The sequence below is a fragment of the Zonotrichia leucophrys genome, chromosome 2 (assembly GCF_028769735.1).
Source record: "Zonotrichia leucophrys gambelii isolate GWCS_2022_RI chromosome 2, RI_Zleu_2.0, whole genome shotgun sequence".
NCBI classification, from domain to species: domain Eukaryota; kingdom Metazoa; phylum Chordata; class Aves; order Passeriformes; family Passerellidae; genus Zonotrichia; species Zonotrichia leucophrys.
The window spans coordinates 9,831,790-9,847,615 of NC_088171.1; the positions used below are offsets into that span (position 1 = coordinate 9,831,790).

The 15,826-nt window shown below is 37.2% G+C and overlaps 1 protein-coding gene across 1 annotated transcript in view; it reads right to left on the reverse strand.

The window, feature by feature from the left end:
* PTPRN2 (protein tyrosine phosphatase receptor type N2) overlaps positions 1–15,826 on the reverse strand; it is a 634,908-nt gene that overhangs the window by 26,272 nt on the left and 592,810 nt on the right. The window contains exons 18-20 of the mRNA XM_064703906.1: positions 8,209–8,328; positions 6,894–7,060; positions 1,234–1,287 (exon numbers count right to left, since the gene is read on the reverse strand). Of these exons, the coding sequence (XP_064559976.1) occupies positions 1,234–1,287; positions 6,894–7,060; positions 8,209–8,328 (341 nt within the window). The remainder of the gene's footprint in view (positions 1–1,233; positions 1,288–6,893; positions 7,061–8,208; positions 8,329–15,826) is intronic.

Below are 15,826 nucleotides of genomic sequence, written 5' to 3' on the forward strand. Positions count from 1 at the left end.
TTTTTCTTTTCCTCCCCAAAATTTTTACAAAGGTGCATGTGTGACCCATTAGGCTGGTATGTAGTTTTATTAATTAAGCCATTATTTTTATTGATAGCTCAATTTGTGTAAAAGAATTAATGAAAGAAAAAAAATAATAGAACAGCATGAAACACATTACTGCATTCTGTTTACAGTCAGGCTATGAAACTTAATTTCTGTAGACAGAGATTTTTTTCTTTCAGTTACAAGATCACTGTTTAGAGAAAAGGAGCTAGTGATAATAATTTTTTTTCCTCTGTCTATGAAGGGAACAAAGACACAATCTTATTAGTTAAGCTGAATAATGAGAGACAAGACGGCAATCAGGCTCAATAAAAAACAAAAACTCCTGAGCTCATGGTAGATATTTCCATCCATCACAGTAAGGAAATAGCAAGAAATTTGAAGGCTCTTCATTGTGCATCAAATTGTTCCTTTCTTGCATTTCCTGAAGGCAATGCAGAGCAGCCCCCTCTGGAGCATTCAGCTCCTTGCATCCTCACTCGGCTGAGCCACACGTGAGAGACACATCCCCTCCCTCCTCAGCCCCATCCACAGTGAAGTGCCACATGGCAAACATGCTGCCACTTAGCAGGGCTCTTTTTCTGTCTTCATTATCTACAAGGATATTTTTGATAAATAACTCAGAACCCTCAATGGCAAACCCCAACATTAACGTTATTATGGTAAACTTTTCCAATGAACTGCCTGGCAGCTTTCGTGTGCATCTATCACATTGTCAGGCCTAAAAATAGTCTGTGCTTAAAGAATTACTCAATCTCTGGGCAGGTTTCCACTCCCTGACATTGCCCTCTTCCTGCCCTGATTGCTAAAAACAAGTAAAGAAGAAATAAAACATAATTGAGTGTTAATAAAATAAAGCAGACTAAATTGGGAGGGCATGCAAAGAACATCTACAATTTTGAAGGAGATGTATGTAATTGAAGTGCTGCTTATACTAGAAAGTGTGGCCATACATTGTTAAGTCATGGCTCAACATCTAAAACATCATATGGAAGAATAATTTTATGATAAAAACACATCCTAAGTATTAAATAGCATTAAAACTCAATTGAATTACACTTAAAACTTTTAGGCTACCACACTGTTTAGCGATTCATGTAAGGCTTTAATTTGCCCACTTTGTTTATATCTATATTAAATTCTTACACATACAGATCTGTCTAAAGCTATTTTAGAAATTGTACTTGCCTGCAATGAACAACTACTGGACAAGAGCGACCCCTGTAGCACTTGTTTACTTTTCTGAAATAAAACAGACACAAGAAATTAATTAAGCATATTATTTACTGTTTCTTTCACCAACTGTCAAAAATAAGCAATAAGAAAATGCAAATATTACTGTCTTTGAAGGAATACTCATGTTGATAGTTTCCTAATATAAAAGCAATTAGGTAGACAATCTTCTCTAAAGTTTGATTCTGGTTTGCTGCCTAAGAAATCCCAGAAAACATTCCATTATTACTGTTGTTTGGGCAAAACAAATGAGCTATTTTCTCAAATGGTTCATTTCTTAGCTCCAAAACTAAGATTATCTTGAGATGCCTTGATTTTGAGGCAAGCTTTGAGTTCATGAGCTTTCTCAAGGGTCATCAAACTGAATACAAAATTAAAAAAGGCTATTCCACTACACTTTGTACAATGTCTGCTGATCTGTAACACCACTTCTTCCCAGAAAGGCAAATGCCAAATCTCCTGAAACGCTTCTTAAAAATTCTAAAATGTAATCTTATTATAGTAAAAATAACTAAACCCATCAGAAAGCTTTGGCTCTACTGCTTTAGTTCTATTGCAAAAGTGTTATATGTTTAATATTTACACATTGTTGTCTTCGACAGTCTCCTGGTTAAACATTTTCAGTGGCAAGAGAATATAGGTGCAATCAATCAATAGAATATAACCACAGAACAGGTTAGCTGATGTGTAAATTCAATGAAGGAATTAACTAGTGCTGAAGCAAACCAAGATACTCAGTCTAAGAATAGAGCCCACAAAATTGGTTTAAATCTATTTAAATTGCCTTACAAACACCAAAATCCCAAGCCCTCTCTTTAGCTCTAGGATATATTTTGCATGTCAAGAACGTTACAGGCCAAAAATCCATAAAATATGCACACATATGTTAACAAGGCAAGATGAATAAAGGCTAAAATGGTAAAGCATTGCTGCAAGAAATCAAAACCTTTCATTCAAATTATTTGATGAGTTTGAGTTTACTGGAGCTAGAAGGTCTCCTATAAAATAATTTCATAAGGCAGCTTCCAAAGGGTGCTCTAATAGTCCCCAGCTCAGTGTAAGTGTTATACAGGATCCTGATAACTAAACTAAAGGGAGCTGCTAAAATTTAACAGTGGTGTGATGTTATTATGAATTTTAAAGCATAACTAACCTACTGAATCATTTAGTTCTTGGCTGTTCATCTATTCACTAACATCTGTGCTGTGAAAACATGCACATATCTTTAAACACTGCTTACAGTATAGCCTGAAGATGCCTAAACTTCTGACAGGGTGTTGGGATACCTGGAACTCAACCCAAATGGTCTATGGAGGTATTGATGATATCCCATGAAACCATGTTTTCATATTCTTATTTTTGTGACTTAAGATTCTAACCAAACTTGAGACCAATATTAAGTTCTTGTTGGGATTCCCTTTAAACATTTGAATTCAGAGACTTTTCACAATTCTTACTCTCTTGCTTAATTATGTAAATCATACTTGCAGAGACATTCTGTCTCTATTTATATTCCCTGGATATAAGTAATTAATGCAGTAGAACAATGTTCTCATTAAATGAGTGGTAAGTCATTGAGAAGCACATGACCTCAGAAGTTAAATGGACCATTTATATGTCCATAAATATATCTATATGCAGGCAGTACCAAACAAAACTTCAACAACTTGGGCTACAGAAGAGTTTTCACATGAAGGAACCATTCAATTCCTGATGGTCATATCCTGGGGATCAGCTCCTTCTATATGATACAAAACCTGGTTTGGTGGGGCTTTTTTTTTTTTTTTATTGTACAGTAAATTGTATTTGAAATGTCTGTACCAACATCTGATACAGTCAGCCTGCATTCCCCAACTCGCAGCTGGTCACTCTCCCCTCACCCCCATCAAGTGCATTAGTAAAGAGTTGTTTTTCCATTTCAAGTATTAAATAAAAGCCAATCACTACAGAGGGGTATTTACCGTTTCTGTTTCTGCTTGTGTGGTTCCTTTGTTCCTTGCGTGGCACCACTAACATGATATTTGCATGTTGTGACTAGCCCTCTACCAAAGTCCTAATATAATTTCAATGGCAAACTGGATCTAAATCTATCAGACCTCTCAGTAAATCAGACAGCCAGAGACACATGTTAGGGAAAGACACCTTATGTTTGTCAGTTTTATTGAAGGCGTTTCAAACATTTTCATTATCACACAATTCAGAAAACACATTAAAACAAAGGGTTTCAATCCAGCTGGTTCATAGCTTAGTCTATATATAGCTTATGAAAATATTTAGAAGTGCAGCAACATCTCTTTTCATTCTTAGTTCTGGCTAATGAGAGTGAGCTGAAAATTCTTCAGTAAGCAAAGTTCTTGAATGTTGAAGAAAATATATATTATATATATAAATATATACATATACAGGAAGAATTAACTTAGAAAGAATGATTAGTAATACAAACCAACCCTTGGCTCATTGAGTGAAAAAGAAATCATCATGCAAACCATCAGCAAGCAAAGGTCAGAGGTCGTTAGAGGCTCAGAAAAGGGGTTTCCCACATTGTCCCTGCAGCAGAGTCACAGTTTCCAATGATCACTTTTGTGACTATGCAACTGGGCTCATATTACTAGCTGCAACATCACAAAAATGACACTGGCAACCGCTAATTAGCTGGCAAAATAAGAATTTGTCCATTTTTAAAGTGAGCAGTGTTAGTAAATGCCATTGCACACAGCGAGAAGTGATAGCATAATAGATATATATTTTAAGCAAAGCCCTCACATGTGATGCTAATTATCTTTTAGCTTAGCAGTCCCTCTTTAAAGTGTAAATGTGCTCCCTCTGGGCTTAAGAAATATTTAATGACACATATCAGTGCATGACTAACAAGCTAGTCCAGAGCAATAATGATTGGTCTATTGTTCAAAATGAAATTAGGACTCCAGAAGCATTTAAAACTGACCAGTGGTTTCCGTAGTAGCCTCACCTCTCAGGGACTGTCTTTTGTACAGATTTGTAAAGTATATAGAATAATGTCTTTTTGGCAATTTATTCCTACATTACGGAAGTATGATAGATTATTCAGCAGGGTATAATGTATCTGCTAGATGCAAAATCATCTAAATCACTGTCTGATATGGAGTAAGAGAAATGTAAGCTTTCAGTTTTCAAAGAGACTTGCAAAATTTACTTTAATAAAAATGTTTAGGTCCATATTTCCACAGACTCTGGGCAAGGTAATTTTGGGAATCCAATTTTTCTTGGTGATGAATTATAAAAAAATAGAGGGTTGGTTATGTATATGCTTAATTTCATATATGTATGTGAATATATAAATATACACACATATCCATATATATATACAAACACACTGAATGCACATAAAAACATAGATAAGATTAAAAGAAATGAGAGCAGCCCCTCCTAGCACTACCCTACTAAGAGTATGGTAGCACTGTCAGACATTTTTCTGGGGGCTTTATGACTCAGCTGTTGTAATCCAGCAGAGTCTGTACTTTCAATAGAAAGCTTCAGGTGCAAAACATGGATTGTATAAATGAATTCCAAATACATTATTTTAGCGATAGTGCATTAGTTTTTTTGTCATTAAAAAAGAACGAAAAAGAAAAAACAACCCAAAGATCAGATGACCAAGAAAACTGAGATTCATAGACCAGGCTATTGTGCATGCCAAAATTCCTTTTCAGGCGGAATTTTACTATGCATTCAGTACTATGAGTTCATTGTACAAAATCTGCACGTAGCAAATGATTACAGTACCCTACACTGGACTGTGAATACATGTGAAATGAACACTCAGAATTCAATTAAATCTTAACAGGTTCATTCCCATACTGGCTTAAAATACAAAGAATGGCAGCTCTGCTACTTTTCTCATCTAGTTATCATTTTTCTTTTTCAAAGTATTGCACAACACTTCTTCCACACGGCTATTTAACCCTTACACAATGTCACTCTAAGAGGCTCTTTCCTGGCAGTGTGAACTGTGACTTACTGCAGATCTAATCCTGTAGCTCATGCAGGGACCTCAATCCTTACTGAAACAAGTCAGAGGCGAGGTGCTCTGAGCTTCAGATGTCGTGGCTGTACAGGCTCATTTATGCTCTAGTTAGAATTGCTAGCAGATTTCCCACTAACTTTGAAAAGAGCAAAGCTGGATGCTGCACTGGCTCTGTGCTGCAGCCTCACACAGCTTAATGGAACCGAGTCACAATTGTCACTACAAAAATTCACTACAGGCAACTTCCTCGGTACCACAAGCAAAGGGAAATCAACCTATAAAAATCATATTAAAGTTGAACCCAGAGAAGAAAACCTTGAAAATTCAATTACAATTTCAACTCCATCGCATGGCTGTGCTTCCTTGCTCCACTACTGCTTTTGTGTTGTGACTCTGTAGTATATCCTTACATCCTCACCTAGCCATACCTCCAAGTGACTCAGAGCAGCTGCACTCCATTACCTGACCTGCACCGTGTGAGATATCTCTCTGCTTTGAAAAGCCTTGCAATATGTACAAGAATAGTGAGTAGATGAAGGGTGGCATTTAGCCCTAAATTTTTAAGGGTAGGATTTTGCCAACAGACAACTGTGCAACCAGCTCCTGTTGGCTGTATGCCAGCTCCTCCCCTCGGGTGCAGATGCACGACTTTGACTGGCATCAGTCAAAGCTCCCAGCATCCTTGAAAGAAAAAACTTTGGATCTTTTGAGCGCTGAGCCCCGTATAATCACTTTGGGGGGTTGTAGATAATATTGTAGAGCAGAGAGAACAACATGTGATCCCACAGGCCGCTGGTGGATGGAGCACCAACTCCCCAAACCTCCTGGAGATTCTTTTCATTAGTCATAAGCGCGTCGCTGCGGATTAGCTGTTACACGCTAACACCTACACGTGATGCACTGGGCACGGTTTGCAATCAAATGAAGATTATTTCGCTCCAGTATTTATCATGCATGGCTTTAATTTTCAAATTAAAATTTAGATAGGCACAGCAAACATTAGAAAAAGTGGCGAGGACTTTCACAGCTTTTGCCTTTGTATATTTGTATTTTAAAGCCACACTGACTTTCTTTAAAGTTCCAAAGGGTATGCTATGTCAACATTTTCGCCTGCTTCCTCAAGCTTCCACCTTCCTGCAGCCAAAGGTCTGCAGACGTCGCTGTTGGATCCTTATGAGCAAATGGTACCATGGGAATGATGCTATCGCCATATGACTCCATTGTGATTCTTTTTTTAAAGCTCACACCTCCTAATTTACTTGTGAGAGTCCCGATATAAGGATCTTGGGGGAGCTACACAAAAAGCCTGGAAGTTGCAGAAATGAATAAATACTTGAAAAACAAAGAAATACAGAAGCACTGAGATTATACAAAGGGAGAAAAGGTATTGATCACTAAATGCAAAATGAATATGTCTTAAACCCAGCCACCATCTCTGTGTAAGGCAACACTAAAAACATCAACCTAGTGAAGATATTTCTCTTAGTCTAGCATTGTGGCATCACAGGCTGAGGAGCCCCCTTTCAACCCAAAATTCTTTAAAGGAAGAAAAAAAGCCCTAGTTCCCCAGATCCGTGTCATCTTAGAAGAAGCGCCATACTTTGTGCTTTACCTGCGGAAATCCAGAAGGGATCTGGTGGAAGCAGGAGCCCTCTGGTCGTTCCAGCTGAGGAAGTGGAACTGGGTCACTGTGCGGGTCTCGTTGGTCTGCAGGTTCTTCAGGTAGAAGCTCCTCACGAGGAAATCCTCGCACCAGATGTGCTCAGAGACAAGATTTACCTACACACCCACAGGAGGGAACAAACGGAGATCAGCAATTCTGGTTGCAAGTCACATCTCCGGGATTGCACGTGTAAGATTTCTGGGATGAAGGAATTGCATGAAAATTTTATTTTTATTAGCAAATTGGCTAGTATGGAGGGGAAAAAAAAAATTCATTTAGCAATCAATGTAGCTGTCAGAAAGGGGTTAGCTGCCATTGCTCTTCCATTGAAAACATAAGAAAAATCTTGACAATTTTCATGCAAAAGAAAAATTCACTGAATTAAATTTTTATAACATTATGTGAATACAAAAGATATTTTGTATTGAAAATGTGTTAGACTGGCAGTTCCTTTCTTTTCAAAAATGTCCACAAATGCATTGCCCAGCCCACTCTCAGAGGTCTTAAAAATCTGAGTTGAATTCACAAGAGAAGTAAAAATTCAGTTTCTTTTGCTATGAAGAAAAATAAGCATTAAAAAATGCAGTTTCTTTGCAGAGCTCATCTTTTCAGAAAATGACTTTATTCCCGTTTTAGTTTAAATAACAGCATTTCTTCACAGTTTCTCCACATTTCTTTGTGTTTGGCATTGTGGTATTATTTTCTTCCTCTACACAGCTGGACCACTGGAAAAATCTGACAGTCATTGTCAATGTTGCATTGCAACATAACTTGTGATATGATATTTTGGGCTAGAAATGCAAAGCAGAAAATAAAAATATATATTTGTTGTTGTGACTGAGGCATGAGATAAATATAGATAAGATTAATTACTACAGCAATATAGAGGTTTTTTTCTACAAAGATTTACATATGGCTATCCTAAGGCAAAATCCACTAGTTCCAAAAATACTATTTTCCTATAAAACATAAATACACGCTTTCATATATCAAACGCTTGCAAAACCATTCAAAATGCAAACATTATTTTCATTTTTAATACTGCAATATTTCACTCATTATTTACTATGCTTGGTGGAAACCACCTTGCTGTTAAAGCTGCACTCCAATTTTTTTTGCAAACGCAGAACTACTCGAAGGCACATCAGGAGTAATTCAGAGTCCGCAGCTCGACCTCTGGGTTAAAACATCTCCAGCATCCTTCTGCCCTGGATGGAATCAGCACTTACTGTCACGTTTGCAACCAGAAATTTTGTGCAGGTACCTCGTAGATGTGGTAGAGGTTTGACCCTTCGTCCGGCCAATAGTGGTAGCACTGCTTGACTCCGTTTTCCACGAGGGGTGTCAGCATGACAATAACGACACAGCCGTTCTCCCAGACCATCTGCAGACAAAGAAAGACACCGTGGCCACATTGTGACTGCCTAATTACTGCGTGACATGTATAATTACTGCACTCAGACACACAATCAAAATTTATTCCATTCACAGGAAATTTATTTCATTTTCATTAGACACTTTTACTCTGCAGCTGCTTTCAAATCCCTGAATAAACTGGCACCATATTTTGCAGGCGTCCATGAAATATTAAAGAATTTCCTGCAATTTCAATTCAGGTCATCCCCAAAATCTCTCCTTGCTCCCGGTACCATATTCAACTGCTTTTGTGGCAAACTTTTAGATCCACTGAAGGAGCACTGAGTGGTGCTTGCAGAACACCCATCTATTTAAGATTTGATATTTAACACTGAAGCAGCACAGACCTACTAAAGTCACATATACTGAAACCTATTTGTGTTCTCAACCCCATGTCTTTTTTCACTTTGCCAAGTAGCTAAAGCCATTAAAGCACTGCATTGCTGAAACAATCATAAAAGTTGCATCTGAACAACAGTAATGAAGAAAAGGCAGGGAAAATTCAAAGCAAATCTGTTTTTCCAGGAATATTTTGGATGGAGAAGTCGTCCCTCCAAATGCACATTTATAAAAGCTTCATTGCAAATATGTGCATTACTTTCATTTTCCTTCTTTCTTTCCTTCCAGCTTTCCTTTGTCTTCTTTCTTCCCTTTTCCTTTTTTTAAAATTTTGTTTTTATTTTCCTTTCTCTTTCCCTCTTTTCTATTTCATTTTTCCTTCACTTTTTTTTTTCAGTCCCTTCTCCTTCCTCTTTTCTAGGTCTGTTTTCTCCTTTTATTTTTTTTCCTGAAGATAGAATGCAAGTCCAACCTGTGCTGCAGACAGTGCACACACAGAGCACAGGTACAGAAACAGAGGAAAACAGAGAATCTTCACTGTCAGCATGATCACTTAATAATTTAGACGAGCCCCAGAGTAGGATACAAGAATCAAGCACATCCTCAACTAAAGGATTTGTGGATGTCTCTCACAAACAGCAAACAAGCAGAGATGTTCTGGTCTGGCATATCTCTGTTCCAAACACAGCCCATGACTGAACAAAAAGGCTCCTATGAATTAATACCAAGCAATATAATCACTAAAAACTGTTATTATTATGCTGTACATTGATGTTATATTTGCATACAACTTTCATTGTCTTTTTGCTAGCATATAAAATTACTAAATGAAGAGTAAACTGCTCTTTTTGTGAAGGGTTATGTTTATTTCACAGAAATATTTATAAGCAACTGTATTGACATGTAAATTTTGTCAACAAAAAAGGCCTTTGTCTAAACTGTGCAAAGATGAGATGATACATTCAATTCAAGGATTATTTTTTAAATTACATATCAAATAAAAAGGTTTCCCATTCATGGATAATGATGTTGTCTTCTCTTTTAAGAATAGCTTGCATATAGAGAAACAAATAACGTTTTTCTTCCCTTTTTTCATTTTGCAACATAATTAAAACTACTTTTAAAACCGGCTTAGAATTATTTAGAGAAATGAATCTAGGGTTTACACAGAATAGGGTTATTTATCATTTTGAAAAGAAGTGGGGTAAAAAAAATTATAGTGGAATTTAAGAATAATCTTTTTTTTTAACCCCTTCAAAAATGTTTTTAAAATAAAATTGTCTGTAATTTCCTCCTCCTCACTTTAAAATCTCACAATGCCACAAAACCATTTAAACAAACTTTAAAATAATCGATACTTTACAGACAGATATATATTGATCATTTGTATCTTTTTTTGTACTGCATTTGTTTCAGGCCACAGCTGGAAACCTTCTTGATATGTAAAGAGGATGATACAGATTTCTTTCATTCTAAAATAGTTTCACCTTTTTCAGCCAGCAATCAGACTAAGATAAGAATTCAAAACATGCATCTTACTTTAAAACTAGCCTCACTAAATCAGTACTTTCATCACATAACGATTTAATGTGCCTCTAGAAGGTATAGAAGCTCATTGAAGCCATTACGAAAATGAGGAGAAACACAGTTTTTATGAGTGTAATAAAAATACAATGATCTAGACCATAAACTAATCATCGAGCACTCTGCTTGTGCCACCCAAGTGTAACATTATAAAAGCCCACTCATTTAGAGAGGAATCCTTACAGTTTGGCAACCCTGTTCATTGGTTCAAAGACAGAGCATTTCATTAGAGAGGGGCTGTCTGCATCTCTGAAGATTTCATTAAGCATAAATCCAAATGAAAGTTAATTTAAACAAACAATTTCAAAGTTACTCTGGGGTGTAATATTTCTTTTAGGTCATTGTGTGAAAAGTAGAAGTCAAATCTACTAAATCAAGAAGGCAATACAGTCTAGTGCCTTCCTTCCTGTTACAAGCAACTGTCCCTGCATCTCCTGTGCTTACCATTGAGATGGGATTTTCACTAAGGCTCACCACCTGTGACTGGAGGACTCCAGCATTTTCATTGTTTCCTTGCTAATTTAACTATTAGAATATCAGGCTGGTATCTATTACCATGTATTTCCAAGTAACTTGGAAGCAGGATGAGTCAAAGGCAGTTCACAGAGTTTTACACTGTCATCTCTTTACCTCCCCATCTTTGAGCAATTGATGGGGTTTTCAGAAGCAGCATCCACCAGCACTTCACACTTGGCTGTGCTCAGTGTCCAGGCACACCCATAAGCTACAAAGTGGCCCCAAAAATGTGTCTTGGTAAAGAAAGAACAGGCAGTCCAGACCTGGTCTGCACAATCCCAGCACAGCCTCTGAAGAAGTGCCAAAGGGACATTTGAGCTGGCCTTGGAGAATGGAGGAAGAAGTTCAACTGCAAATATGCAGTAATTCACATATTTCTGAACTTTGTATGCTTGCACAATGTGATAGAAGAATAAAGAGAACTTCAGGTCCTCAGGACAGAGGTTTTCTTTTTATGTAGAGCCCAGTAAAATGAAGCCCTAGACTTCAAGTTTCTACAAAACCAAAATATATTTATATATATGCAACACATAATATACACATGTATATATTTGCAATATATAAAACTAATTTTATTTTATTTTTTAAAATCACTTAGCACAGGCAGGCTCATGCTTGTAATTCATGATAATACTTTCAGCAGAAGAAGAAATGGTGAACAGAGTCCAGTGAATGAGAGCAATAAAGCCTGAGTTCTGTACAGGAGCTCACTGCAGAGCCTGCAGGGCATTCTTTGCTGAAAAGGGAGGACATTGCATGACTTTGTGTGACATGTCCACCTTCAGCCTGTAGGCCTAGAGAGTAACATGTTAATGATCTTTAATGAGGTTCTGCTGTATGCATCATTCTCAGAACACTTCTTGGACAAGAATAACACCATCCTGTTCCATTTGCTGCAAATTAAAGGCTGAATCCTGCAACCCAAAATGAGCAGAGCATTGTGATCCTCAGAATTCCCTGTTGATGAAATCCACCAAGTGTAGAGACCTCATGCTGTGGTTATCCAGCATTGCCAGCCCCATATAAAGGGCTTCCACATTGGGATGAATTATATTTAGTATAATTACTTGAAAAGGAGCACAGAATTGGTTTTTTCATGTAATGAGAAAAACAAAGGCACAAATAGCAGAACCGGTGTTACAACAATGCCATAAATATGATAAAACATCAGTTTTTGATAGCTTATACTTTAAAATGTCCTTGTTTACTAGCTTGTAAATATAATGGTTAATATGAGCCCCCTTTTTTTCCAGACACTTCATCACTCTGAAGCTTCTTTTTATAATAAATGATTCTCCCCAAACTCCTCTTCCAGCTATTTCTGTCATTTTGGTGATGGGGAAATGACAAGATAGGAGCTCTGCCCAGACACTCTTCATTTAATGGAGACTAGTGGAGAAGTTTCTAAAATGCAATGATTTAAAAGTAGAAAATAGATGGGAAAATCAGTCAAATCCAGTCAGTTCACTAAATATAACCTGCAAATCACACCAGCTGCTCTCTGGGAGTGACCTCCAGAAAACGACAGAATTTACCCTTCCAGTCTTTTTGGCTACCCATACAATTGGTATAACTGTTAAATGCAAAGACTTGGAAAAGCAGATGAACCAGCTAAGACAATCTAAACAATTTCTGAGGACAACATAAACTCAATATGAATAAACAGCACTCCTAAAAAAACAACAAAGCAAGGTACTAACCCTTGCTGCATCAGATAATATTCATCCCATTAGGTATTGTAAAAATAATTAACTCAACTGATGTCTTTTAAGCTTAAAAAAAAAAAAAAGAGGATCTTTTAACTGAAGGAAAAATTTGAGTTGAATTTAGATTTTTGTTACCAACTACAGCTTTACAATGCATGCCAATCAGAAAGTCATACAAACATTTTTGTGAAATATTTTGTTTGTGAATGACATAACTTTAATATGAAATGGGTCAAATCTGGCAAGGTGAGAATGGCCATCTGCAAAATCATAACTGTGCCTGCCAGTTAAGCAAATCTGTAAGTTGGATGATTAACGGTCAACAATCTGTATTTCATTAAAAAAGTATCTAACAGAAGCTGGAAAAATGTCTTCAGAGAGGACGATATATAAGTAGACAGTTGTACTGTGTCCCCTGCTGTTTTAGCAACACTTGTTTGGAAGTCATAGGAAAAGGCAAATTCAAGATGTCTGTATGTGTTGCAATAATTTCTCTTTCTGCTTTCTCATAGAGACATAAACTGCTCTTATTCTTCTCAGTAGACTCCTAAAGAGCCTTATTATTAAATAATTTAAATATGACCTCTGTTTAGAGTTGCACTGCTGACAAAACCACATTAAGGAGCAAAAGTCCACCAAAATAATCAGAAATTAGTTTTTCCTTTAGTATTGAAAATGTGGAAACTAAACAATAGAAGGATACAAATTTTAAGGGGCCATTTCTAAGTACCTTCTCCACCCAGAGCCATAATTAGAGGGAGCGTGGTAAAAGCAGACTCCTTCACTGAACGCTTATGGAATTTCTAATGCTATATTTATTTCTCATGGCTTGACAAGTTACTTGAGCTCTAGGGGCTACTGTTCTGTGCCTATGTCTCCCTTGCTGTTTTTCCTTTATTAAATTAAAATATGCATATTTTACACATCGAATTGCTTTCTGTTGGTTTTCATCTGCTCTTCTTTCTGAAGGTGAGAACTGATTAGACATGCAGGAAGTCCCATTCCAGGCAAAGAAAATAAAACTTGGGAATCACAACTGCTTGAAAGCACAGAACAAAATGCAGAAGAATAATTTAGTCTGTAAATTAATTTCAGCACTCAAAAACGTGCTGAACTGGGAGCACAGAAAACAGCATTTAGAGCAGACAAAGGTTTGGTACAGGCGTTCCTACTCAGCCCATGGGCTTGGAACACTGATTTTGCTGGAAGACTCATTCAGCTATGGGGACATGGTCTCCTGCTACTGGGATTTGCCCTTGGAGACTACTGATTACTAATCCTTTTTACAGAGGACACAGTCAACTGACAGTATTCTGTATTTCTTTTGCTGAATTCAAAAACTGGAAGAGAGAAGCAAATATTGGTGATTAGGCATGCAAAGATTTATCATGTCCTCTAGACTGTGATTCAGGAATCAATTCTTAATATTCCATTGTGATCTGGGAGGAAACCAACAGTCAGTTTTTCTGACTGATGCTGATAACTTACTCCTGAACAGGGGTAGAGAAAAGTAAAAATAGTTTTAGATTAAGAAATGCAGGACTGGGGCAACAAAAAGCAAATGGCAGTTGAACTGCCTGGCTCATATTAGGGCTATGGACTTCACTCTTGGGACCCCTTCGGCACTTACATTTAACAGTCTGGTAATAAAAGTAAAAAATAATCAAGGGAACAGAGATGAGGTTTCCCCAGTCACTACAGCCACAACAGTGCAAATCTCCACTCCAGTGAGGTCTCTCTCTGTCAGCAAGAGACAGGCAGCATTAACAAGAACGCCAAAGAGGATTTCCAGTTTCAAGACTATTCATGTACTGACAAGTAGTGGAGGTAAGGAGGACAAGATGGGGTGAGGAAAATCATGGGTTTGACTCAGAATGTGGAGGATGATGAAGTTTTTCCTTGCTTCCTAGAGGAGCACCCCAACCACAAAGGGGCAGCACCTGAAGTCTGCCTTCCACCTCCTGTCTGACTTGGTGCTGCTCATGAGTGGTGTCAGCTCTGTCATTCTTGCCAGACTGAGGCATTGGGGGATCTATTTAGCCTGAGCTACAGATGTGTTTAGGCAAAACCCATGGGGTTTTCTGGTCTAAACTACGAGTGTGTCCACTACAAATGTGGACTGTATTTAACTTACTCTCATGACTTTTAGGTCACCAGGAGACTTAGGTGTACTGTACCTTACCCAGCATTTGCAAAATGAGGAAAATCATATTTCTCTACCCCTTCTGCAGAACTTCTGTAATGTTCAGATAATGATTAATTATTTTCTTTATGGAGGGAGGACATCACAGGAGCCCAACAAATGCTTACAGAAGTATATATATCACATATTATTTCATTTTCCAAGGCAAATACAGCATGGCAGGAAGTGCTTGTTCCCTCTCCCTATTTCACTTAATGTAGCAAAATAAAAAAACATGAAAATGTACTTCCCTCCAAAAAGAAGGAGGGGAAAGAAGGGAAAACCTGGGCAGATTTATGAAAGAAAGACATGATATGGGGTATTTTTCAGAGGGAAAATTTATGGCCTCCTACAGAAATGCCCCTTTGGAGATGATGAACCTTAGCAGACATGCAATTTATAAAACCAGAATAATTAAGAACAATTTTTCAGTGAAAGGACAGTTGGTTCTAAGTATCCTGACTCTTAGAAATAGTTTCTTGTATATTATCATCCCTTGCTTCTTAGAATACTTTGCAAGTTAAGACATGTACTTCATGTCAAATATTTTGTGGAATTATAACCCAGCATATACTGAAAATAATAAAATTTTATGCCTCCAGAATTATTCACAACATGGAACTCCTGCTGCGAAAACTTGTTATAGATCAGAAATGTTCCACATCCTCTTTCTTTTGAATTATGTTCAAAGAGATGTTGAATTTTAATAGCGCTATGTGAAAGAGCTGAGTGAAATCTCACTGAAGCTGCTGGACAAAATCATCACCTTTCATTCAAGATAAATGTAAGAAACAAGCAAACTCTTTTATGAAGCCTGATAACTGAAATTACAGAAGTTATCATCAAAAACAAGAGAAACATGAAGCATATGGACCCGCGAGTTTCTCTAGAAACTGATATGCTTAATGCAGAGAGAGAGCATTAATCAAGGCAAGATGATTAATCCTGATAAGCAGCATAAATGTGTAAAAGGAATAAAGAAACCACCAGCACAGCTCAACAAACTAGTATTGTGATCCTGGTAGAAGAAAAGCTGAAAGAGAGGTTGGGGGTAAAACACTGGGTGAATGAGGTTTGGAAAATAGAAGTTATTGACTGTTATTTGATTCTGTCTTTGTTCAAGGAAATAAAACTCTGTT